The 26,151-nt window shown below is 39.3% G+C and overlaps 1 protein-coding gene across 1 annotated transcript in view; it reads right to left on the bottom strand.

Moving 5' to 3' along the window:
* SBNO2 (strawberry notch homolog 2) overlaps positions 1–26,151 on the bottom strand; it is a 2,660,605-nt gene that overhangs the window by 1,745,413 nt on the left and 889,041 nt on the right. Inside the window, exon 8 of the mRNA XM_044053813.1 lies at positions 8,667–8,827. Coding sequence (XP_043909748.1) covers positions 8,667–8,827 — 161 coding nt within the window. The remainder of the gene's footprint in view (positions 1–8,666; positions 8,828–26,151) is intronic.

The following is a 26,151-nucleotide window of genomic DNA, read 5'->3' as shown; positions in this document are numbered from 1 at the left end:
AGCAGTGGCAAAGCCAGCTCTGGATTTAGAGAAAATTGGTAAGTGATAATGCTTGGTGAAAGTATGAAATGAATTCCAGATAACAGTTTCTAGAATATCCCTGGTAGGAACACCTCTGAGGAAGGCTGCAGAAGTAGATGCAGCCCTGGTGGAATGAGATCTAATCCTCTGGGGGATAGGGTTTTCCATGGTGCTTATAGCAGAAATGAATACAATGGCTTATCCATTTAGAAATGTTTTTTAAACAGCCTTCCCCTCTGCCCCTGCAGCAAATGCTATCAGCAGTTGTTCAGATTTTCTTCGAGATTTAGTCTTGTCCAAGTAGAACCCCTAAGTTGTCTGAACATCCAATGAATACAGAATCCGCTCTCTCTTGTTCTGTGGATTGGGAAAGAGAGTTGGCAAATGAATAGACTGATTAAGAGCCACAATGGATACCACCTTGGGCATGAAGGATGGACTGGTCCTGAGTGACACCCTGTCCGCATGAAAGATAATGAAAGGCTCCACTGCCATAAGGGCCTGTAATTCAGTTATCCTTCTAGCTGAAGTGATTGCTAAAAGGAAGGCTGTTTTCCAAGAAAGAAAATTTAAGTCTACAGTAGCAGCTGGCTCGAAAGGAGGTAGAGTGAGTTTCTCCAATACAAAGTTAAGGTCCCAGGCAAGGGTTGGAGCTCTCCTGGGTGGTCTCAGGTTTTTGGCCCCTATGAGATACTGCTTGAGCAGAGGATGAGAGAAGAGGGGAGGTTTCTGTGTTGTAATGAGTTGAAATGGCCGAGGCATGGATTTTAATGGAGGAAAAAGAAAGGCCCTTGTGAAGCATCTCGGTTAAGTATTGCAAAATCTGAGGTAAATTGGGCGCTGCTGTGCTCATCCCTTGAGACTGATTCCAGGCACTGAATCTTTTCCATTTGTCAGCATAAGACTTTCGAAGTACTAGGTCTTCTCGCCTCCAAAATGACATCCATCACAGGTTTGCTGAGGGATGCTAAGGGGGGATTTAAGTGATTAGCCAACTTGCAAGATTCAATGTTTGGAGCTGAGGGTGCAGAATTTGGTCCTCCTGCTGAGACAGTAAGGAAGGTGTCTGAGGCAGGTGCCGTGGAGAAATTTGTGACACACTGCGTAGGAGTGGGTACCAGTGTTGACGTGGCCAGTCTGGAGCAATCAAAATAATTTTTGGCTTGTCCTGTTTGACTTTTAGCAGAACTTTGGAGAGCAGAGGCAGAGGGGGAAAGGCATAGACTGACAGTTTTTTCCAGCTGAAGGACACAGCATCCACTTTCCAGGCTTTTTTGTGAGGAGTTCTTGTGTGAAATTTGTCCAACTGGTAGGTCTGGGAGGAGGCAAAAAGATCTATGTCTGAGCTACCCCATTTGCTTGTCAACATGTTGAAAATCTGTGGTTCCCGGTTTCCATTCGTGTCGATCCATGAGATTTCTGCTTAGTTCATCTGCCAGAATATTCAACTTTCCTGGCAGGAATTGAACTTATAGTTGTACTTGGTAGCTCAAGGCTATTTTCCACAATGCCATGGATAGTCTGCAGAGGGGGTAGGAATGTGTCCCCCCTGCTTGTTTATGCACCGCATAACAGTGGTGTTGTCCACATTTACTATTAGTTGTCCTGGATGAAGGTAATCCTTGAAGGTTGTCAGAGCATTCTGTACAGCTAGCATTTCTTTTTGATTGATATGTAGGTGCATTTGATTTGGGCTCCATTTGCTCTGAATGCATTTCCCCGCAAGATGAGCCCCCCATGCATAGTCTGATGCGTCTGTAGTTAGGGTTTGGGCAGCAGGGGCTGGTGTGAATGACAGTCCCTTGTTTTGGTGGCAGGTCTCAGCCCACCATAGGAACTCTAGGTGTAGGCAAGGTATGATAAGAATCATTGTTTCCAGGCTGTGACAATGTTGACTCCATAAACTTTTTAAGTATCACTGAAGTTTCCTCATATGCAGTCTTGCATATGGAACTAGAAGAATGCAGAAGGCCATGAACCCCAAGGCTTGCAGTATTTGTCTTGCAGATATAGCAGGGTTTTTGTGGCCACCTGTTTGAAGTCACCAAATGAATTTGCTTTTCTGGTGTGAGGAAAGCCATCTGGGTAGTTGTATTCAAGCTTGCACCAAAGAATGTAATTTTTTGAGAGGGTACCAGTTGCAATTTATTTTCATTTATGGTGTACCCCTGACAAGTTAGAACCCTTTTTACAATTGCCAGATGTTTTAGAAGAATGGCCTGGTTTTCTGCCTGAATTAGACAATCGTCCAGGTATGGATATATTTTAATATTTAGTGAAGAAAAAGGCAAACTGGTTCCAACACAGCACTCTAATAGCAACACAATAAGGTAAGCACTTTCACGGATTACATCCGCTTCCTCAGACCAAAATATTAAAACTCAAGTCACATCTTTAAACATTCTAGCAGCCAATGAGGCACACTAATCACTAAACCAATTTAACACATTTATTGCCTTGTCTAAGCAGTGAAGAAACTAACATCAGTGTGTAAATCAGCAACACTATAAAACATACATTGCAGCTCAAAAATTGCTAAGTACATAATTAAAACTGACTCTGGTCTATCACAAACAAATATAAATTCTAAAATGCATCAACATTTAAATATACTAATATATACAAAAAAAAAAAAATATATATATATATATATATATATATATATATATATATATACACATAATAAAATCCGTCTACAAATTTGTATATAAAACTGGTCAATCTTGTGGACATATAAATATTTTTGTTTCTGTACTATTTTTCATTCTATATAGGCAAAACAAATAGAGCCTTCAAGGAGAGAATTTTAGAACACTTGAGACATAGGATTGCTAAGGAAACAAGTGCGTTGGCCATGCATGTTGCGAAAGAAGGCACTGCACATAAGTTTAAATTGTTTGTTCTAGAAGTCATACACGATAGTATTAGATGTGGTGACATCAATAATAAGACAGAATCAGTGGAACAGAAGTGGATTATACGTTATCAAGCTGACAAACCACCAGGTCTCAATAGTAAGGTGTCTCTGAAGCCTTTTTTAAAATCTAGAGCACTGAAACATTGACCAAGTAGGTACCAGGCTTATGTCATTGGTTTCTTTTATATATATATATATATATATATATATATATATATATATATATATATATATATATCTTTGCTATGATTTTTATTTTATTTTATACGTCCACAAGACTGACCAGTTTTATATGCATATTTGTAGACAGATTTTATTATATATATATATATATATATATATATATGTATACATGTATGTGTATATATATATTTTTTGTATATATATTTTTTAGTATATTTAAATGTTCATACATTTTAGAATTTATAGTTATGCTTATGTGATAGACCAGAGTCAGTTTTAATTATGTACTTAGCAATTTTTGAGCTGCAATGTATGTTTTATAGTGTTGCTGATTTACAAACTGATGTTAGTTTCTTCACTGCTTAGACAAGGCAATGAATGTGTTAAATTGGTTCAGTGATTAGTGTGCCTCATTGGCTGCTAAAATGTTTAAAGATGTGACTTAAGTTTTAATATTTTGGTCTGAGGAAGCGGATGTAATCCGTGAACGCGCTTACACCTTGTTGTGTTGCTATTAAAGAGTGCTGTGTTGGAACCAGTTTTCCTTTTTCTTCACTATTTTGCTGTCTGCTACATTGGTTCCTTTATCGGTTCAGAGGTTTGTTCTGACTTTACTGCTAAGATTTGAATATTTCTTTGCCTGCAAAATGCAATTACTGGAGCCAGGCATATTTTGAATACTCTGGGAGCAGTAGACAAGCCAAATGGCAGTGCAGAGAACTGATAATGCAAGTAGCCTGCTTTGAAGCGTAGGTATCTTCTACAAGATTCCCTGACTGGGATATGCAGGTAAGCCTCTTTTAAACCTAGAGTCGCCAACCGGGCATCCTTGCCTAGCATAGGAAGTAACTGGTGAAGAGTCAGCATCTTGAATTTTGGAGTGTCCAGAAAGGTGTTTAGAGTAGACAGGTCCAGCATTGGACACTATGATTTGTCTTTTCTAGGTACCAGGAAAAGTCTTGAATAGAAACCTTGTCCCTTTTCTCCTTCTGGTACTGACTGAATAGCCCCCATGTTTAAGAGGGAAAGTATTTGTTTCTGAGCCTCTGCCCACTGATTTGGGGGCAGGTCTGGCCACCCGTTTGGAGTTGGCAACATGTACAAATTAAATCTGTATCCATGGGACGCTATTTAAAACCCATTTGTCCTGGGTTATAAGCTGCCAGTTTTTTGCATGAAGAGCAGTCCCATCCCCCCCAAAGGGGCGGGCTGAGAGCCAAGTGCTAAGTCATTGAGACTGTTTACCATAGGGTGGTGTCTTATTTCCAGATTTGGAAGTGGAAGCACCCCATTGCTTAGTTCTGAGAGTCCCTTGGGACTGAAACCTGATGCTTTTGGTGCGTCTGGGTTTGCCTTGAGTGGATCTGAAATGAGCTGGAAAGGACCAGTTCTTAGCAGGCCAGTGCCTACTAAATCTTGGATGTTGCACTTGTAAGAAATTTTTTGCAGTTTGCATAGATTTAGCTTTATCTTCCATCTATTTTTAGAATGTCTTCTGCCAAACAGACGGTCCTGATGCAAAGGAGCATCCAACAATTTTGCTTTAACATGATCAGGCAGAGATTGCTCCTTAAGCCAAGCATGCCTTCTAAGCAGAGACCCAGTAACAGCAGCCCTGCAAGAGGCCTCTGAAGAATCAAAACCACATTGCAAAGTATGTTTTCCAACTTGTTCAGCTGAATGCAATAAATCCTGTAAATCTTTATTTTTCACACAGTCAGAAAACAACATAATTTTCTGTTTAAGCAGTCCAATGATATACTGTCGATATTGTAGCATATGAAATTGTCAGTTTAAAGCTCTGGTTGCCAAGGTTGCAGAAATATAAACCTTTTTACCCCATCTATCCATCTCCCTGGAGTCTCTATCAGAAGGAGTAGGATTTTTAGCAGTAGAAGCCTTAATGCCCTTGGGGCCCTGAGAAATGGTTTCTGGGTCCGCAAACAGGATTTTTTTTAAAGGAACTTGTGTTATTCAGGAACCCTGCAGTATCTGCCCAGAACAGGAGGAATAGCCAAAGGCCTATTCTGAGTAAGAAGGAAATCCCTAAGCCTCTTTTTGGATTCAGAAAATTCCTGATTCCCAGTGCAAACGCTCCTTTAAGGCATGTAAAGTTTCCCCAAAGGAAAAGTCCTTGGGGGGGGTGCAGAGGGAATGGAATCCTCTGCATCAGAATCCTCATAAGTAGGTATGGACAAATCCAGGTCATTAGAAGAATCAGAAGAAACAGAGTCCTGTTCAAAAGATTCATAGTCAAGGTCAACCCTAGGCCTCTTACAAGGGGGGGGGTGTTTGATTAACACTGATTAGAGTAATTAAATCTTCAGCCATTTTGATTTGTTTTTTAGGCATAGGGGCCTGAGCATGTGGCCTGGGCGTTGGTTTTTTAGACATAGATCGAGAGGTAGGCCTTAGTATTGAAGGTGGAGTCGGTTGAATTTGCAAATCTGTAGCCCTGAATACAGCCTCAGAAGCCAGTGCCTGTGCAGCGGCTCCAGACTTATCCAAGGTAGAGACATCCACAGGTTCTATAGGTAAAGCATCCCGTGGCATACCGGACTTCAAATGGGTCTCAGTAGAGACCTGTGAATCAGAAGTAGCGGACATCAGGGGCTGTGAAAGCGCCTCACTGAGTACCGGCGAACTGGCGACTAGCTTAATGGAAGTGTTTTCGGCAGCTTTTGGACCTATGCGACTCTTTATCTTTACGTTTTTTCGGAATGTTGGATGGCTTACCGAAGCCATTTCTGGATAATTAAACAGAGTACTGAAATAGTTTGATGCAAAAATGAACAGACGACGAATAGTCCGAGGACTGAATAAGGCACAAAACCGGCAGCGAGGAACGTCGTGGTCTGAGCCTAAGCAAGGAATGCAGTACGAATGAAAATCTTTATGAGGTATTTGTTTTCCACAAGCAATACAGTTGTTAACTTTTACGGACGTCAGTTTTGAGCAAGAAAAAGGATCCCCAACAGGGTACTTGGCTTTTTTGAAAACTTCAGTTCTGAAACTCGAAAACGAAAATTTCAGGAGTTGGCCGACCGGCACTTGCGAACTGCTTCTGCTTCGGGCATCGCATGGCAAGAAAGACTAATGTAATGACATCGGCTGCATGCTTTATACCCCTGACTACCTGACGTCATGGAAGAAGAGAGAGCAACCGATTGCAGGACCCAAGACTTTGATAATCAGGCCAGCTGAGGGCTACCTGCAAGCAGATAACCCAAATGTAATGACTGCAGCAATGAAACACGAAGAACATCTCTTTGGCTCCATCGCTTTTGATTTTTTTGTTGGTTCTGAAACAGGAGCCAATGGAGATTTCCTTTTATGACTCTTAAAAACCGTTTGACCTTGTTCCAGCTGTTCTTGGAAGGAATTTGTTATAAGACCCCTATCGATAAGTTTTCTTTTGTGTTCATGGTGCTGAACGCATGACAGAAGGTACAGGGTTCTTGCAAATGAGCTTCTCCAAGACAGTACACACAACTGGTGTGACTCAGTCAACGACATTTTCTGAGAACATTTATCACATTTTTAAAGCCAGAAGGGTGGCGGTCCTTGTGTTCTGTCTTTATACTTTGACATTTTGGAAGGAACGAATCAAATACAATAACAATAGTACAAGTATAAGAAGATATATATATATATATACACAAGAAAGAGAAAAAAATAGCACACAGAGAGGAAAGGCCTTCTAATTTAAATGGGCTGTACAATCCTTAAATAAAGGGACAGGGGAAGCAAACACTCACGATAATCACACTAGATAATAAGGGAAAAACTATGAGAGAGACAAATGAAGAAATATAGTAAAAAAAATATCAAAATATTTCATTTAGCCAATGAGCCAGTAAGGCGACAACCTCGAAGCTTTCGTGGCAAATGAGATCTGGGGAATTGCTGTGGTGCACCATGGGATGGGGATAGCCTCAAGCCAGTAAAGCTCTCTAGCTTTAGTATCAGCTGGCTCCGAACCCATCCAGCAAGAATTACGGCAAGATAGGACTACATAACATCATGTTTATAGGTGGTTAACGGGCATGATTGTTAAGGAGACCAAATGAGGAGTCTATACTGACTTCCCCAATTACCCCACAGCACTTTCTGGTTAGGTGACATTTACAGAGTCACACAATAAGCAAATAGGAGCGGATTTAACCAAACCCTGGACTATAAACTGCAGCTCATTAACAGCTGATAATTTTAACCCCTGCTGATCACACAGCACAAGTGACAGCATCAGTGTTGGCCAGGCACCCATTGCATATAACAGAAGCTGGGGATGTATAGCACAAGTGAAACTTGCAGTGTTTAGAATCACTAATGGTGACAGTGCATTGAGTGCTGATTAAACGATGTAAACAATAAACGGGTTAAAGGGTGCAAGTCGACAGTGCTTCAGACACATTACTGGCTTCAGAACAAACGATGGTGCAACATATAGGCTAAATACCACATGTACAGGAATACAACTGAGTACACACACAAACATATTACATACAGTTGTGTGCATACATACGCTCACATGCACGCACTCACAAACACACACATGCTTATATACATAGGGAACTCAGACATGCATACATTTAAAATGCTGACAACAATGTCAAATAAAGGCAGGTGCATCCACGCTGCTTATAAACAAAAATACAGGTCTATGTAAACATACACCCCTGTTGCTTATACAAAGTACCAGATACAGTCAGCTATGCCAGTGTTACATCCATGGCACTCATCAAAGGAGGGTGCTGATTATAAAACCGTGAGTGCATATCAGTGCTAGTTACATGCAGGATAAGATACTCAACAGCACATTAATACTAGTTAGAAATGGTAGGATATATACAGATTACGTACACTAGCATCTTTTCCAAAATGTTTCACAATTCCAGTAGTGCAACAACTACAACTTGCAGGGGATAAAGTTAAATGATTTACAGAACCAGACTACCAGCTGACAAATGGAAGGATCTAAAGGAATATGACATCTCAGACAGTGATAGGACATACTAACCCCTCATTCATATCATGCAACTGGACAGAACATCAAAATGTCACAGGAAAAAAAGATTAGGACTAACACTATGGGTTTGTACAATATACGTCAGAGGAATGGAATACAATTATCCTTGTGGCAACATACTGCCACTGTGAAGTCAATATTCCTCATCTTTATTACACATCTCCTAGATGAAGTGGGTAGAAAATGATGTAAGCTGAGCTGACCTCCATATCAAGCCTCCCAACCCTATGCAACATGGGACTGAAAGGGGGGGGGGGGGTTGCAGAGGAGGTTGAACAAGGAACATGGACACTAGCAACTGTAGCAAAAAGTCATGTGACTTAGACCCTGAGAGCAATCTGCATCACTAAAGGTTGAGATTGCATTTATTAAAATGTTAATCAAGTCAGTACACCTCTTTCTCATAGATCAATCACTGTACTTCACAAACAAACTTCTGCGCAGTAAGACAGTAACCTGGCTTTTCTGTGCATTTCTAAAACTGTCAACTTCAGTTAAAAAGCATTAAGAAGCTACCTGGCAAGCATAGATAATGGCTTCCAGCTGTAGCGCAGACAGTAACCCCTCATCAATGGTGCTTTCGGAAAATGAGAGACTGTAAGTGATATCAGGTGGCGGAACACTGGACAATGTACTTGTCTCAACCACTCGGTCAGGATGCTGTTTTCCTATTTTAGCTGTAAAAACAGATAATACAAGCAAGAATTAACTCTCCATCAGTAACAACTGCATCATCAACCAAATAGATTTTCTAGGTTAATAACTGATTGGTCAACTGCTCCCAGTCTGTAAAATCAATAAGTAGATACAAGTTAGTGAAAAAAGAAGTTAAGTCTTACCATAACGCTCTGTCTATGTTGTCTGTCTTCACTTATCCTTAACTGTGGGTTCGGTTCCGAATCTTGGAACCAACTTGACCGTTATTCCAGCTCGTACCTTCCAAAAACACTCTAGCTTAGCTTTTACCCATAATGCTCCTCTTAAAATTACCTCAGATCGAGTTTGCACAAGATAGTGACAGTAATAACAGATCAAAGACCATATTTGTATTCATAAAAAGAAAAACGCAACCTAATGGGATAGATCTGTTCCACCAAGAAGACCGAAAGGTGTGGGGAAGGAGGGTGAGAATGTCAAGGATAAGTGAAGATTGACAACACAGAAAGAACATTTGAATAAGACAACTTCTTTACCTGATGTTGTCAATCTTACTTGATTCTTGACTGAGACAGAGTCCCCAGCTACCTAAATCTTTAAAGGTCTCATGAAGTATATTCCCCTTAGTACCATCAAACCAAATGAAGCTCATCCCCTAGAGACCAGGTCCAGCTTGTAATGAGTAATAAAGGTATGTGTGGATACCTAAGTAGCCGCTGCACAGATATCATCTATAGAAGCTCTGGAATGAAAGACTGCAGATGCAGATATTGCCTTCGTTGAATGTGCCTTTACAGGTCCTGGTAGTTGCACTTTCCTTTTGTTATAAATGAAGGTTATACAGTCCCCTTGAGCCATTTAGCAAGAATAACCTTAGAAACTGGTTTGCCCAGAGTAGCAGAAGAGAAGGAAAACAACTGACCAGATTTTCTGAATTCTTTTGTTATGTGAGGGTAAAAATAAAATTGTCTATGAACATCTCGCAAATGCAGACAATGTTCTCCATTGTTTGAATATTTGGGGAAGAATACAGGAAGTTGTACAGTCTGGTTGATATTAGTCTCAGACACTACTTTTGGTATAAAAGGAAGAATTTGTTTGTAAGGACACCTGTCCTTATGAAAGATTAGGTAAGGAGGTCTGCAAGATAAGGCTTGTAGCTCTAATATTCTCCTAGCAAAAGTAATTGCAATCAAAAATAAGGTCTTCCAGGACAAATACTTCAAATCACAATTTGCGGATGGCTCAAACGGGGAATTAATTAGACTGTAACATAAAATTCAAGTCCCAAGGTGTAGAAAGATCTTTGTATGGAGGTCTGAGCATTAAGGTTCCTTTCAGAAAGGCTTTGAAAAGTTTGTGGGGCATTAGAGCTGCATCATTTAGACCATTATGAATATTTGAAATTGTGGCTAGCTGTATGGACGTGGAGGACGCTCCTGCAACGAAAAGCGATGCTAAAAACTCCAAGACCCTATCAAGTTTTGTAGAATATGGGATGAGGTTACACTCTGTAGCCCATTTTGAAAATTTTTGCCATTTGCTAATGTACAATAAATCTTTCAGTCGAAGGCTTAAGAGAAGCTAGAACAATTTCTTGAACTGGGGCAATGACACTAGCATGCCTGGCAATCACTGGAACTGGAGGAGCCATGCAGTGAGCCTGAGATTTTTAAGATTAGGAGGAACCAGTCCCTCTGGATGGGACAAGAGTTCTGGAGCTGGGTCCAGGATCCAAGGTTTTCGCATTAAGTGAAGCAAAAGAAAGGGAAACCACATCTGTTGAGGCCGGAATGAAGCAATGAGAATTATCCTGTTCTTCGACCTGCTGGCTTTCATCAGAAACTGAGAGATTGGAAGGAATCAGGGGTAAAGGGGTACAACAGACCAGCGGGGGGCCAATCGTGAAGGACAGCATCTCTTGGTGACTCCCCCAGAGTGGGAATCAAGGAGTAGCAGCTGCTGCACTTTTTGCTCAGGGTGGATGCAAAGAGATCGGAGCAGGGCTGGCCCCATTTAAGGAATGTCCTTTCTGCCCCAAGGGATTGAGAGACCACTCATAAGGCATTAGCATGTTCCTGCTCAATTTGTCCGCAATCACGTTGGAGCTTCACGGAATATGCATTGCGATTAGAAAGCAGTTGGATGAAATTGTCCAGTTCTACACCTGGAGTGCTTCTTGACAAAGAGGGTAAGATCTGCTTCCCCTTGCTTGTCGATGTACTAAACAACTGATGTGTTGTTCGTTTGGATCGCAATCATTCCCAAGTTGAGGGTTTCTTGGAATGCTTGCAATGCCAAAAGAACAGCCCTCATCTCTAGAACACTGATATGTAAAATGGCCTCTAACTGGGACCAAGTGCCTTGGACTGTCTTTCCCAGATAATGCCATCCCCCATCTGGCATGCGTCCATTGTCACTGAAGCTTGGGGTTGAAGAGGGAAAAAGGGTCGGCCCGACAAAATTTCACTGGAGTGAAGCCATCAACTCAGGTCTTTCTTGCACAGACTGGTGATCATTACCAGATGGGGCACTGGCTGATTCAGTTAAGACCAGGTCATGCCAAAAGCCACTGTAGGATTTGCATGTGAAATCTGGCAAGGGGGATTAAAGTGATGGCAGCTGCCATTGATCCTAGAGTTTGTAACAACCTTGCAGTCACCTTGTTGCTGTGAATAACCTGACTGACTTGCGATTTTATTTTTTGAAGTGCCTTTCTGGTGGAAGAGATGTGATACCGGTATTTGTGTTTAGCACCGCTCCTATGAATTCTAAGTGCTGCGTCGGCTCTAGATAGGATTTTTCATAGTTTACACTGATTCCCAGCGAAGAGCAAGTTTGAAGGAAGTTCAGTTATGTACACTTACCATACATGTCTATGTTCAAGTGTATTCACCGTTGCAGTCATTACATTTGGGTAATCTGCTGGCAGGTTGCCCTCGGTCGGCCTGATTAACAAAGTTTTGGGTCCTGCGTCGGTTGCTGTACCTTCTTCATTGACGTCAGACGTCAGGAGTATAAAACATGTAGCTGATGCCATTACATCAGTTTTTCTTGCCCCAGATGTCAGGTGCCCCCATTTGGGAGCAATACATATATATATATATATATATATATATATATATATATATATATATATATATATATATACATACATATATACACATACACACTGAAAAAACTCTTTAAAATTCAATGAAGAACTGAAACTATATCCAAAAAACTTCATAAAAAACAGAATTATCCAATAGCAATGTCGAAAAAACACACTGAGAGCCAGTAATTAGCGCTTTCATCCAATTTAATATGTTGGACTTCTTCAAAATAATATACAATTACAATACAATCCTGTATATATAACCAAAGTAATGGTGAAATGACAAGTCATACTGTAGACCAATTAGGAAATATAACTCATGAATAATGTAATAAGAACCCTGTTGAAGCAAGACATTCCACTAACTGAATTATGTATAATGTATTAAGAACCTTGTTCAAATGTAAACAAAGCCTACCACTAGTAAATGTGTAGTTAGTTGTGTCATTTCAAAAAACATTTAATGTTTAAACTTTCATTTAGACCAGGTGGTGCATTAGCATTTAACCTTAGTTGCCATCTTAATTCTTTAACCTCCAATAAAGTATTTCTATCCCCAAAAAACATATGAACATAATCAAGCACAATGAATTTGAATCCTGTAGACAAAGGACATATATGACAGTGTTTAGCTAGGGCATTACTAAAATCACATTTTCTTATAGCCGCACAATGCTCCTTGATTCTTGTAGACAGCTTGCGTATTGTTTTACCAATATAAAATGCTGAACACAATGTGCAGATAGCTGCATAAACATCATTGTCTGAAGTGCAGTCAAAATATGTAGTATACTGTATTTTAAAATTATTATGTTTAAAAGTATATGAGGCACCTGTTAGAATATTCTTACAGGCAACGCATTTTCCACAAGCAAACATCCCTTTATTACTGTGAATGACAGGGGGTGTAAAAATAAATTGAGTGTCTCTATTTTCAAATGGAGAACGTAAAAATTTAAATTGTGTGTGTGTAAAAACAGGACCTAGCCCTAATTTGTTGTCAACCTCCTGGCTGGAGGTAAGAATATCCCAGTTATTATAAAACACTTTCTTAATAGCTATAGAGTCCCTGCAAATACGAACTGGGAAACTAGTGAATCTATCTATAGAGTTATGTGTAGAAAGAGTGTGTCCTGAATTATGTATTTGAGAAACGTCCTGATAGGTGCAGGACAAGGGTGTAGTCTGTGATTTAAACATAGTATTGGTTATATCATTTATAGTGTTACTACGCTCATTGGTCACAAGGGGAGTAGCCTGTATTTCATTCATAGTATTGGTTGTATTTTTATTCGAAGTGAAGCCTTTTAAAAGAACAGGAGGATAATTAGTGTGCCTTAAAAAGACCACATCTTTAACAATAGAATTCAGTAAATCAGTAGGGTAACCTCTCTCTATAAGAAAGGAACTAAAAACATCACATTCATGTAGAAAAACATTATCATCAGAAATCATCCTAGACAATCTGATGTACTGACCTCTGGCCATATTAACTTTCATAAACAGAGGATGCATACTGCAGAAATGTAAATAATTATTTCTGAATGTCTTTTTCCTAAATATAGTAGAGTTCCAAGTTAAAGAATTTGTATCAATAGAAATAAGCACATCTAAAAAGTTAACTTGCTTCCCAAAAGCTGAAATCTTAAACTTTAGAAATGGAATACTATCAGATAAGGAATTAAAAAATGTAAACAAATCAGACTCACATCCCTTCCATACAAAAAAGAGATCATCAATGTAACGTCGGTATAGAAGAATATTATTAAAACCAGGTAAATATACTAGAAAGTTACATTCCCACCAGGCTAATACTAAATTTGCAAAGGCAGGAGCTAGTTTAGCCCCCATAGCTACACCTTTAGTTTGATGAAAAATCTTACCATCAAAGTAAGTAGTTTTCTAACAGGTGCCTCATATACTTTTAAACATAATAATTTAAAAATACAGTATACTACATATTTTGACTGCAATTCCAATGTTGTTTATGCAGCTATCTGCACATTGTGTTCAGCATTTTATATTGGTAAAACAATACGCAAGCTGTCTACAAGAATCAAGGAGCACTGTGCGGCTTTAAGAAAATGTGATTTTAGTAATGCCCTAGCTAAACACCGTCATATATGTCCTTTGTCTACAGGATTCAAATTCATTGTGCTTGATTATGTTCATATGTTTTTTGGGGATAGAAATACTTTATTGGAGGTTAAAGAATTAAGATAGCAACTAAGGTTAAATGCTAATGCCCCACCTGGTCTAAATGAAAGTTTAAACATTAAATGTTTTTTGAAATGGCGCAACTAACTACACATTTACTAGTGGTAGGCTTTGTTTACATTTGAACAGGGTTCTTAATACATTATACATAATTCAGTTAGTGGAATTGTCTTGCTTCAACAGGGTTCTTATTACATTATTCATGAGTTATATTTCCTAATTGGTCTACAGTATGACTTGTCATTTCACCCTTACTTTGGTTATATATACAGGATTCTATTGTAATTGTATATTATTCTGAAGAAGTCCAACATATTAAATTGGATGAAAGCGCTAATTACTGGCTCTCAGTGTGTTTTTTCGACATTGCTATTGGATAATTCTGATTTTACAAGTTTTTGGATATATATATATATATATATATATATATATATATATATATATATATATATATATATATATACACACACACACACACACACACATACATATATATATATATATATATATATATATATATATATATATATATATATATATAAATCAAAAGAAAAACAAGTTGAATGGTAGGAGAAAGCTGAAATAAGCAAATACGAATAACGTAATGCTAAAGCAACTAAAAACTTTAATATGGTAAGCGCTTTCAGTGGTAAAAATATTCCACCTTCTTCAGACCCAGAACAACATAAAACTGATGCTTATATAGCTTGTAGTTAATTATCAATTAGTCATTCAATCAACCAATAAAAATAAAACCAGATAAAAGTACAATATTTAAACAGTATGAAACCTGCTCTAAAATGTTACAATGTTAAGTACATAATACTCAATTTATAAATAACATTAAATATATATGTATAACATGTGTAAATGTTATACTAAAAAAATCACATTTTAAAAAGCTACTAGGGCAAAACTGAAATGTATAATATGTGATAATGACAAATTTACTATAAGAACTAAGATATTTAGCTAAATATAGACACAAAAAATATATAGTAATATGTAAAAAAATAAATAATTAATTGCATGCTGGTTAAAGACCAAAATCTGATCATAATAATACTTAATACATGACCAAAAACAAAGTCCATATTTTTATATATATAAAAAACTATGTAAATATTACTATGTTTCAAACGTAATCAACAAAAAGGTACAGTATCAAATTCGAAATCTTTTATGCAAAATTAATGTGTTATCTATTTAAAGCTCAACTACAAGCTATATAAGCATCAGTTTTATGTTGTTCTGGGTCTGAAGAAGGTGGAATATTTTTACCACTGAAAGCGCTTACCATATTAAAGTTTTTAGTTGCTTTAGCATTACGTTATTCGTATTTGCTTATTTCAGCTTTCTCCTACCATTCAACTCGTTTTTCTTTTTTTAGTAGTTTTTTGGTTTTCTTGTTTCTTTATTGGATATCATGGCAAGTGGGAGTGGAGATGGGGAAAGCGGTTCGCAACTACTGTTTCCATCAACATCTGAGGAACTTAATGCTACTATGGGTCACAGTCATAACAGCAACTCCAACGAAGCGAATGCTGTTGGGAATTTAACCATATTGGTAAACATGCTTCTTGGGAAAGTTGAGGCACTTTCCCAGAAGTTTGAGCAAGGTACAAGAATGGTCAATACCTCCAGTACGGCAGAAACACCAAATCAAGGACTTAACTTACCTTGTTCTCATAATAGAAGTGCAAGTCCGAGTACCAACAATGTGCAGCCTTGTTTACCTTCAGAAAGTATTAGGGAAGGGACACAGGAAGTTATCATTGCTCCCAGCCAAGAAGTGAATGTAGTAGGGGAACATTCTGCTGGTAATGTTTCTAAAGCTGTCAATAGCATCCCAAGCATGGCTGGTTTTCTGGATCATAATAACTTCTTTATTCACACAGTGAACGACCAAAATGGAGCCAACCAACGTCGTGATGGGAGTAATATAACTGATTTGCTTAATGCATTTGACCAAAAACTTTTTAAATGTCGCAAACTGCAGCTTGAAGTTGCCTAACTGAATGTTTAGACAAGAAAATCATTCCCAAAGGGCTTAGACAGTGGCGCTTCCCTGCAGGTTTAATTGCTGAATCTGTTTTTCATAAGGAACTTTTAGCATTATTTGACAGGCAAGCAGCTGAATTCATTAAAACTTTGGTTAATTTTTATAATACTGAAATTGCTACTTTTAAAACTGAACTTGAAATAATGGAACATTCTATTTGTGGGGATCACAACTTTGAACAGTATAAATATGACTATTGCAGAATTTATTCAAGTACTGATGCTACCATTAACAAATCGTTAGCCACCAAAAAGAAAAAAATTGACAGAGATGTACAGGCTTATGTCCATAACAAGGCATACCCTGCCCCCCCCCTCAGTCACCCACATGAATGGTATTCAAGATTATATGGGTTCTAGACCTGATTTTGTACCTAACAACAATGGTCCCAATAACTCCTTTCACCATAATGCTCATCTGGAACAACCTTTACGTAGAAGTGAAAGAATAAGAAATAACCAAACACAACTTAACCAGCAGCAGTTGAATGATGTTAATGGCTCTAGTTCAACTGCTAACAACCAGGTTTTTCAAGTGGACAGGGATTCAAACCACAACAACCAGAACAATCAATCAAACCTGAGACGGTAAGGGAATTGGAAGAACAAGAGGAGGAACAAGAGGAGGAGATAACACCGATTGCACCTAATGAACCAGAAATTTTATTGAGCACACACAGTGACTTTAAAATTTTCAACTATACTGCTTTAACTGTAGATCAAAATATGGTTGATTTCTTTGCTAAAGGTCTTTCCTTTGTCCCCCATCAGAAAACTAATTTTGAAAAATTATTGTTGATCTTAAAATGTATGTGCGCAAATTGAATTTAGCGGTTCTGATGGGGACCAATTCTACACTTGTGAACTCTCTACGGGTTTCTAGTTTGTTTAACCCCCCACTTGTACCCACATTAATGTCCTTTGAAAAAATGTGTGAGATAGATTTAAGGAGACTATCAGATAATGATACGCATGTTAGATTAACGCACACTAACATTATTTCTGAGGACAAACAATACATCGACTTGATACACAATTGTGGTATTAGAGTTATGAAGCCGGACAAGGGAGGGGGGCATGGTGTTTATGAATCAGTCTAACTACATTAGTAAGATGCGTGAACACATGGATTCTGAGGTATATACCCCTGCTAGTTTACATCAGGTTAATACTGCATACAGGCACATTAGAACTGCTCTTGACTATTTATTTCTGGAAGGGTCTATTGATATAGACACCTTTCAGTATCTTTCTATGGCAGCACCTAGAATTCCTAGTATTTTTGGGACTCCAAAACTACACAAGGATATTAGGAACCCCCCTTTTAGACCCATTGTTGATGGTAGGGGTTCGATTACTTTTGCTTGTGCTAAATTGGTAGATAGTATTCTTAAACCACTTATTAACCAGGAGTTACAAATATGTCGTGATTCATGGAGTTTCCTGGATAATATTAACAACTTGGAGTACAAGGACAACAACATTTTTGTTACGATCGATGTAAAAGATCTATACACAGTCATCCCCCACCAATTGGGTATAGAATGGGTGAGAGAATTTATGCTGTCCAAGAATGTAGAGCGTGATAAAATATGTCTGGTTGAAACACTTTTGGATCGGATTCTTTCTAATAACTATATTATGTTTGACAAGAATATATTTTTACAAAACAAAGGGGTAGCCATGGGGTCCCCATGCAGTGCCAGTTTCGCCAACAGTGTCATGGCATATTGGGAACATAATTTTTGTTCCCTGATGCTGTTTTTCAGAAAAATGTACTATGGTACACCAGATACCAAGACAACATGTGTCTGGTATGGCAAGGTGACATCAAACTGATCGAAGGATTCATACAACATATTACCAACAAAACCAATTTTCTTGAATTCACTCATCAAGTAGGGGTAAGATAGCATAACATATCTTGATGTACAACTGATTAATGACAGGTATAACAAGCAGTATAAAGCTACCATTTATAGGAAACCTACCTACTCCAATGCCTTCCTGCACTATACTAGTGAACATCCATATCACCAGAAAAGGGCAGTTGTTAAAGGCCAGTTGGTGAGAGCTGCACGGATGGTTACTGAAGATGTTGACTGACTTAGAATGTAACAAGATGAAGTCAATGTTCACAAGTAGGGGGTATCCTATCAAATTATTTTTAGAAACACTTACAGAAGTTAAAGATAAGAGATCCACAGGTTGGTTTAAACCTATTTTAACTAGTAGGGCATATAAGGATGGTATTACTACCAATACTAATCTAATTACACGACAGCATGACAAAAACGATGACAGTGTCACGTTATTACATCTCAGTTTCCTATCTACTTTTTCAGCTGACACGGCAAGAGTCAAAGAGATTTTTATAAAAAATTGGGCATTAAATTTGGAAGAACCGTCCACTTGTACTAAGCTAGGTATCAGACCCCGCTTCACTTTTAGAACGGGTTTTAACCTTAAAAATCTGTTGGAAAGGCATAAGAATGAGCATCTAGGTACGAACAAGTGGGTACATAAAGGTATGCGTAAATGTGGGCATTGCACACAGTGTAAACACATTCAAGTGACTACTGACATCAATATTAATAACAAACACTACACAATAAATGGCTCCTTTAATTGTGAGTCCAAAGCTGTAGTATATGCAGCTTGCTGTCAGGTTTGTCCCTCATTTTATATAGGTAAGACCGAGCGGAAACTAAAACAAAGGATATACAAGCATTGTTATGCTGTTAGTAAAGGTGATTTTAACAATGCTCTTGCTCGGCATATTTTACAATTTCCAACACATGAGTTTTTATTTTTGGTTGTACACCAAACAATTTTAGACCCGAGAGGGGGGCCTTGGCAACTTTTATTAGAACAAAATGAGTTGTATTGGCAAATCAAAACAGCTGCAGACATTTTCCCTGGTTTAAATGAATTTGTGTCTATTAAAAGCGTGTTAAAATTAAAAGCTTTAAATAGATAGCATATCAATTTTGCATAAAAGATTTCGAATTTGATACTGTACCTTTTTGTTGATTAAGTTTGAAACAGTAATATTTACACAGTTTTTTATATATATAAAAATATGGACTTTGTTTTTGGTCATATATTCAGTATTATTATGATCAGATTTTGGTCTTTAACCATGTCATTATCACATATTATACATTTTCAGTTTTGCCCTAGTAGCTTTTTAAAATGTGATTTTTTAGTATAACATTTACACATGTTATACATATATATTTAATGTTATTTATAAATGGAGTATTATGTACTTAACATTGTAACATTTTAGAGCAGGTTTCATACTGTTTAAATATTGTACTTTTATCTGGTTTTATTTTTATTGGTTGATTGAATGACTAATTGATAATTAACTACAAACTATATAAGCATCAGTTTTATGTTGTTCTGGGTCTGAAGAAGGTGGAATATTTTTACCACTGAAAGCGCTTACCATATTAAAGTTTTTAGTTGCTTTAGCATTACGTTATTCGTATTTGCTTATTTCAGCTTTCTCCTACCATTCAACTCGTTTTTCTTTTGATTTTTAGTAGTTTTTTGGTTTTCTTGTTTTATATATATATATATATATATATATATATATATATATATATATATATATATATATATATATACACACACACATACATATATATGTATATAATATAAAACACACAACAAATACCTCCAAACAAAAGCAAATACACCAAAAAGGTTTTTAAAGATATTAACAGAAATGAGATGTATAGTTACAGAAAAACAGGGGGCTGGAGGGAGGATAACCAGGACTGCAACAGTGAATACACTCGAACATCGACATTTACGGTAAGTGCACACAACTGTACTATGTTCTTCGTGTTTCACTGTTGCAGTCATTACATTTGGGTAGAATCCCAAAGCTATGGTTGGGAGGATGGATTTATACAGCATTATGAACAGCTATAAGGCCCTGCAGGACAGCAGTAGCAAAGCCTGCTCTGGATTTAGAGGAGAGAGGTAAATGGTAATGTTTGGTGAATGTATGAACTGAGCTCCAGGTGGCAGCTTCTAGAATGTCTCTGGTAGGAACCTCTCTGAGAAAGGCTGCAGAAGTAGATGCAGCCCTGTTGGAATGTGATCTGATCCCCTTGGGGACAGGTTTACCATGGTGCATATAGCAGAAACGAATACAATAGCTTATCCATTTGGAAATAGTCTGCTTTGAAATAGCCTTTCCCTCTGCCCCTGCAGCAAATGCCACCAATAGTTTTTCAGATTTTCTTACAGATTTTTTCCTGTTTAAGTAGAATCTTAGTTGTGTGTACATCCAATGAATGCAGAATCCGCTAACTCTATCTGTGGACTTGGGAAGAAAGTTGGCAGATGAATAGTCTGATTAAGGGCCACACTACATACCACCTTAGGCATAACGGATGGATTGGTCCTGAGAGCCACCCTGTCCGGGTAAAAAAATAATGAAAGGCTCCACTGCCACAAGAGCCTGTAGTTCTGAAATCCTTCTAGCTGAAGTGACTGCTAAAAGAAAAGCTGTTTTCCAAGAGAGAAATTTTAGGTCTGCAGTAGCAGCTGACTCAAAAGGAGGTAGGGTGAGTTTTTCCAAAACAAAATTGAGGTCCCATGCAGGAGCTGGTGTTCTCCTGGGAGGTCTTAAATTTTTGGCCCCTCTGAGATACTGCTTTAGCAGAGGATGAGAAAAGAGGGGGGGGGTCTCTGTGTTGTAATGAGCTGAAGTGTCAGAGGCATGGATTTTTATGGAAGAAAAAGACAGGCCCTTGTGAAGCATCTCAGTTAAGTATTGCAGAATCTGAGGAATACTGGGCATTGCTGTGCTTATTTCCTTGTGACTGGTTCCAGGCACAGAATCTTCTCCATTTGTCAGCATAAGATTTTATAGTACTAGGCCTTCTAGCCTCCAAAATGACATCCATCACAGGTTTGCTGAGAGATGTAACGGGAGAAATTAGTTGATTAGCCACGCTGCAAGATTCCAAGTTTGGAGCTGAGTGTGCAGAATTTGATAGTTCTGCTGAGAGAGTAGGTTAGGTGTCTGAGGCAGGTACCACGGAGGAAGGTGTGACACACTGCGCAGGAGCGGGTACCAGTGTTGGCGAGGTCAGTCTGGAGCAATCAATCATTTTTGGTTTGTCCTGTCTGACTTTTAGTAGGACTTTGGAGAGCAGAGGTAGAGGGGGAAAGGCATAGACTGATGGTTAGAGCATCCACTTTCCAAGCTTTTTTGTGCAGAATTTGTCCAACTGATAGTTTTGGGGTGAGGCAAAAAGATCTATGTCCGGGCTCCAACATTTGCATGTCAACATGTTGAGAATTTGTGGTTCCAGTTTCCATTCGTGTGGGTCCATAAGATTTCTGCTTAGTTTGTCTGCCCGAGTATTTTGTTTTTCTGGCAGAAATTGAGGTTGCAGATGTATTTGAAAGTCAAGGCCATGTTCCACAATGCCATGGCTAGTCTGCAAAGGGAGTAGGAATGTGTAACCCCTGCTTATTTATCACACAACTGTAGTGTTGTCTGTCTATCAGTAGTTGTCCTGGATGAAAGTAGTCCTTGAAGGCTGTCGGACCATTCTGTACAGCTAGCATCTCTTTCTGATTGATATGTAGGTGCATTTGATTTGGGCTCCATTTGCCCTGAATGCATCTCCCTGCCAGATGCACCCCCAAGCATAGTCTGATGCATCTGTAGTCAGGGTTTGGGCGGCAGGGGGTGGAATGAATGACAGTCCCTTGTTTTGGTGGCAGGCCTCTGCCCACCATAGGAACTCTAGTTGCAGGCAAGGTATGATAGGAATCATTGTTTCCAGGCTGACAATGTTGACTCCATAAGCATTTTAGGTACCATTGAAGTTTCCTCATATGCAGTCTTGCATATGGAATTAGAAGAATGCAGGCGGCCATGAACCGCAAGGCCTGCAGAATTTGTCTTGCAGATAGCTGGGTTTTTGCGGCCACCTGTTTGAAGCAAGTCATCTATTGAATTTGTTTTTCTGGCGTAAGGTAAGTAATCTGGGCAGTTGTATTCAAGCTTGCACCCAGGAATGTAATTTTTTAAGAGGTTACCAGTTGTGACTTCTTTTCGTTTATGGTGTACCCTAGACAAGTTAGAACCCTTTTTACAAACGCCAGATGTTTTGGAAGAGTGCCCTTGTTTTCTGCTTGAATTAGACAATCGTCCAGGTATGGATAAATTTGAATATTTCTTTGCCTGCAAAATGCAATTACTGGTGCCAGCCACTTTGTGAAGACCCTGGGCGCAGTAGATAAGCCAAAGGGCAGTGCAGACAACTGGTAATGCAAGTAGCCTGCTTTGAAGCGGAGATATCTTCTGCAAGATTCCGTGATTAGGATATGCAGGTAAGCCTCTTTTAAGTCTAGAGTTACTAACCAGGCATCCTTGCCTAGCATAAGTAGTAACTGTTGAAGAATCAGCATCTTGAATTTTGGAATGTCCAGAAATGTATATAGAGTTGGACGCCATGATTTGTCTTTTTTGGGTACCAGGAAAAGTCTTGAATAGAAACCTTGTCCTTTTTCCTTTTCTGGTACTGGTTGAAAAGCCCCCATATTCATGAGGGACATAACTTGTTTTTGGGCCTCTACCCACTGATTTGGATGCAGATCTGGCCATCCGTTTGGGATTGGCAACATGTGGAAATGAAATCTGTATCCCTGAGATACTATATTTAAAACCCATTTGTCATGGGTAATCCCTTGCCAGTTCGTGCATGAAGTGTCAGTTTTCCCCCCAAAGGGGCAGCCAAAAGCTAAGTGCTTGGTGACTGCAGAGGAAAGTCATTGAGACTGTTTACCATAGGGAGATGCCTTGCTGCTTCCAGATTTGGAGGTGGAGGCACCACATTGCTTTGTTCTAAAAGTTCCTTGCGACTGAAACCTGGAGCCTTTGGAATGTCTGGGTTTGACCTGAGCGGCTGTAGAAGATACTGGAAAGGACCAGTTCTTAGTAGGCCAGTGCCTACTAAACCTGGGTGGCTGTACTTGTAAGAAATCTTTCACAGTTTGCATAGATTTAGCTTTATCTTCCATCTTTTTCAAAACTTCTTCAGCCTTATTACCAAATAGACTGTCCTGTTGTAAAGGAACATCCAACAATTTTGCTTTAACATAGTCAGGCAGACTTTGCTCCTTGAGCCAAAGCATGCCTTCTTATCAGAGATCCAGTTACAGCAGCCCTGCAAGAGGCCTCCAAGGAATCAAAACCACATTGCAAAGTATGATGAATGTAATTAATCCTGCAACTCTATTTTCCATACAGTCAGAAATCAACATAAGTTTCTCTTTAAGTAAACCCATGACATGCTGTTGACATTTAAGCATATGAAATTGACAGTTTAAAACCCTGATTGCCAAGGTTGCAGATGTATAAACCTTCTAACCCCATCTATCCAGGGCCCTGGAATCTCTATCAGAAGGGGTAGGATTTTTAACAGTAGAGGCCTTAACACCATTGGGACCCTGAGAAATGGTTTCAGGGTCGGCAGTAGGATTTTTGAAAAGGAATTTGTGGGAGTCAGGAACCCTGTAGTATCTGTCTGGCTTACTAGGAGCCGGAGGCAGAGAATCAGGAGTCATACTGGATTCTGAGAAAACATCAACAATGTCTACAACAGGAGGTATAGCCAAAGGCCTATGCTGAGGAAGAAGAAAATCCCGAAGTCTCTCTTTAGATTCAGAGAAATCCTGACTCTCCCAGTGAAAGTGTTCCCTTAAGGTATGGAAAGCTTCTCCAAAAGAGAAATCCTCAGGGGGAGAAGCAGAAGGGATGGAGTCTTCTGCATCAGAATCCTCATAAGGGAGTATAGATAATTCCTGATCAGAAGAGGAATCAGAAGAAATAGAAACCTGATCTGAAGATTCATAGTCAGTGCCTTGCCTAGGCCCTCTTAGCAGGAGGAGGATGGGTACCTCTGATAAAGGTAATTAAATCTTCAGCCATTTTGATAATTTGTCTTCTAGGCATTGGGGCCTGTACACATGGCCCAAGCGTCGTTTTTTTAGACATAGAAGTAGTTTATGGCCTTAGTTTTGAAGATGGCATGAGTTTAATATACAAAATTTCAGCGGCACCAGACCCATGTAAGGTAGAGACATCCGCGGGTTCAATACTTAAAGTGTCTAGCGACATACCGGACTCCGAATGGGTCTCAGCAGAGGCTTGCGAAGCAAAAGTAGCGGTTGTCAGGGGCTGCAAAAGCGCCTCACTGAGTACCGGCAAACTGGCAACTGGCTTAGGAGAAGCCTAGTCGGTTTTGGACCTCAACGGTCTGTCTTTTTCTTTGCGTTTTGTATGTATTCCGGTAGTCTGACTGCTAACCGATGACATTTCTGGATAGTGGAAACTTGAGCCAAAATATTTGGAAGCAATATATCAACGTTTAATCGTGCGTTGATTAAATTTAGCACAAAAACAACAGCAAGGCACATTGTGATCAGGGCCTAGGCAAGGAATACAGTACAAATGAAAATCCTTATGAGGTATTTGCTTCCCACAAGTAATGCAATTATTAACTTTTACTGACATCGGTAAGGAGCAAGAAAAAGTTTCACCAACGGGATACTTAGCTTTTAGTTGAAGGCTTCGGTTCTGAAACTCAAATGAAAATTTCAGGAGTCTGCCAACTGGCACTTGCGAACTGCTTCTGCTTCGGGCACTGCGCAGCAAGGAAGACTGATGTAATGGTGTCGGCTGCATGTTTTATACCCCTGACGACCTGACGTCATGGAAGAAGGGACAGCAACCGACGCAGGATCCAAGCCTTTGTTAAACAGGCCGACTGAGGGCAACCTGCCAGCAGACTACCCAAATGTAATCACTGCAACAGTGAAACACGAAGAACATCGTAGTTTCTTGCCCACAATAGTAGATACTTAGTGGATGCAGTAATGAGCTAGTCATCTAGGTATGGAAACACATGGAATACTTGCAGTCTGAAGTGAGCTGCTACCACAGTCATGCATTTGAACACCCTGGGGGCTGTGGTGAGACCAAAGGGCAGGGCTCTGAACTGATAATGACTGGCCGGAAGCACAGGAATCTAATGGAGCATTTGTTCATTTTTATGTGATAATATGGAACCTGAAGATCTGTTGAGCACATCCAATCATCTTTTCCTAAAAACAAAGCATAGACTGAACAATAACCGTCCAGAATTTTGTTTGTCGAACTGACATTCAACAAACTGAAATCCAAAATTGGTCTCCAGTCCCCTGTATTCTTTGGCACTAAAAAGAATCCTGAGTAAATTACAGATCTTATCTGGTCTGGTGGGACTGCCTGGATGACTCTTGTCTAGCAACTTCTGAATTTCTAAAATTCCTGCATCTCTGAGACTGGGTAGAACGTCTGGGATTTTTTTTTTGGTTGTTTGGGGTTTTTTGAAAAGGGAATGTTGTAACCTCTGATTATAATCCTCTGCACCTAAATGTCCGTTGTGATATTTAGCCAGGCAGATAGGTGAAGGGATAATCATCCCCTGACTGCATGCAGAGGATGGTAATCAGGCCTCCATTCAGGAGTGATGATAGGAGTTAACAAGGAATGAATCCCTGGAACCCTGATTTTGCAGGCCACTTCTGCCTCAAGCACGATGTCTTCCATTGTAACTCCCCCACCCCCACCCGAGGGGGGGGGGTCAGTGTCATGCGAGTCATGGAAAGGTCTTTGGGATTTTTTTGAACCATAGCTTCCTACTTCTCTTGTTCCTGGAGTACGACCTCAGAGGAGTGGAAAAGTACAGTTTTGTACCTACCATAAATGTAGATGTTAAGAGTGCTAATACAGCTGCAGTCATAACAGATGGGTTTTCCTGCCGTCAGGCGGATCCTCGGTCGGCCGAATTCCAAAGTCTAGGTCCGGCGTCGGTTGTCGTCGCTTCTTCCCTGACGTCAGTGCGACAGGGGTATAAAAGAACCAGCCGACGCCATTTTCTTCAGTTT

The sequence above is a fragment of the Protopterus annectens genome, chromosome 13.part0 (assembly GCF_019279795.1).
Source record: "Protopterus annectens isolate FY-2018-M chromosome 13.part0, PAN1.0, whole genome shotgun sequence".
Classification (NCBI taxonomy): Eukaryota; Metazoa; Chordata; order Ceratodontiformes; family Protopteridae; genus Protopterus; species Protopterus annectens.
The sequence above is the reverse complement of the archived record's forward strand: the minus strand, read 5'-3'. Positions and strand labels throughout refer to the sequence as shown.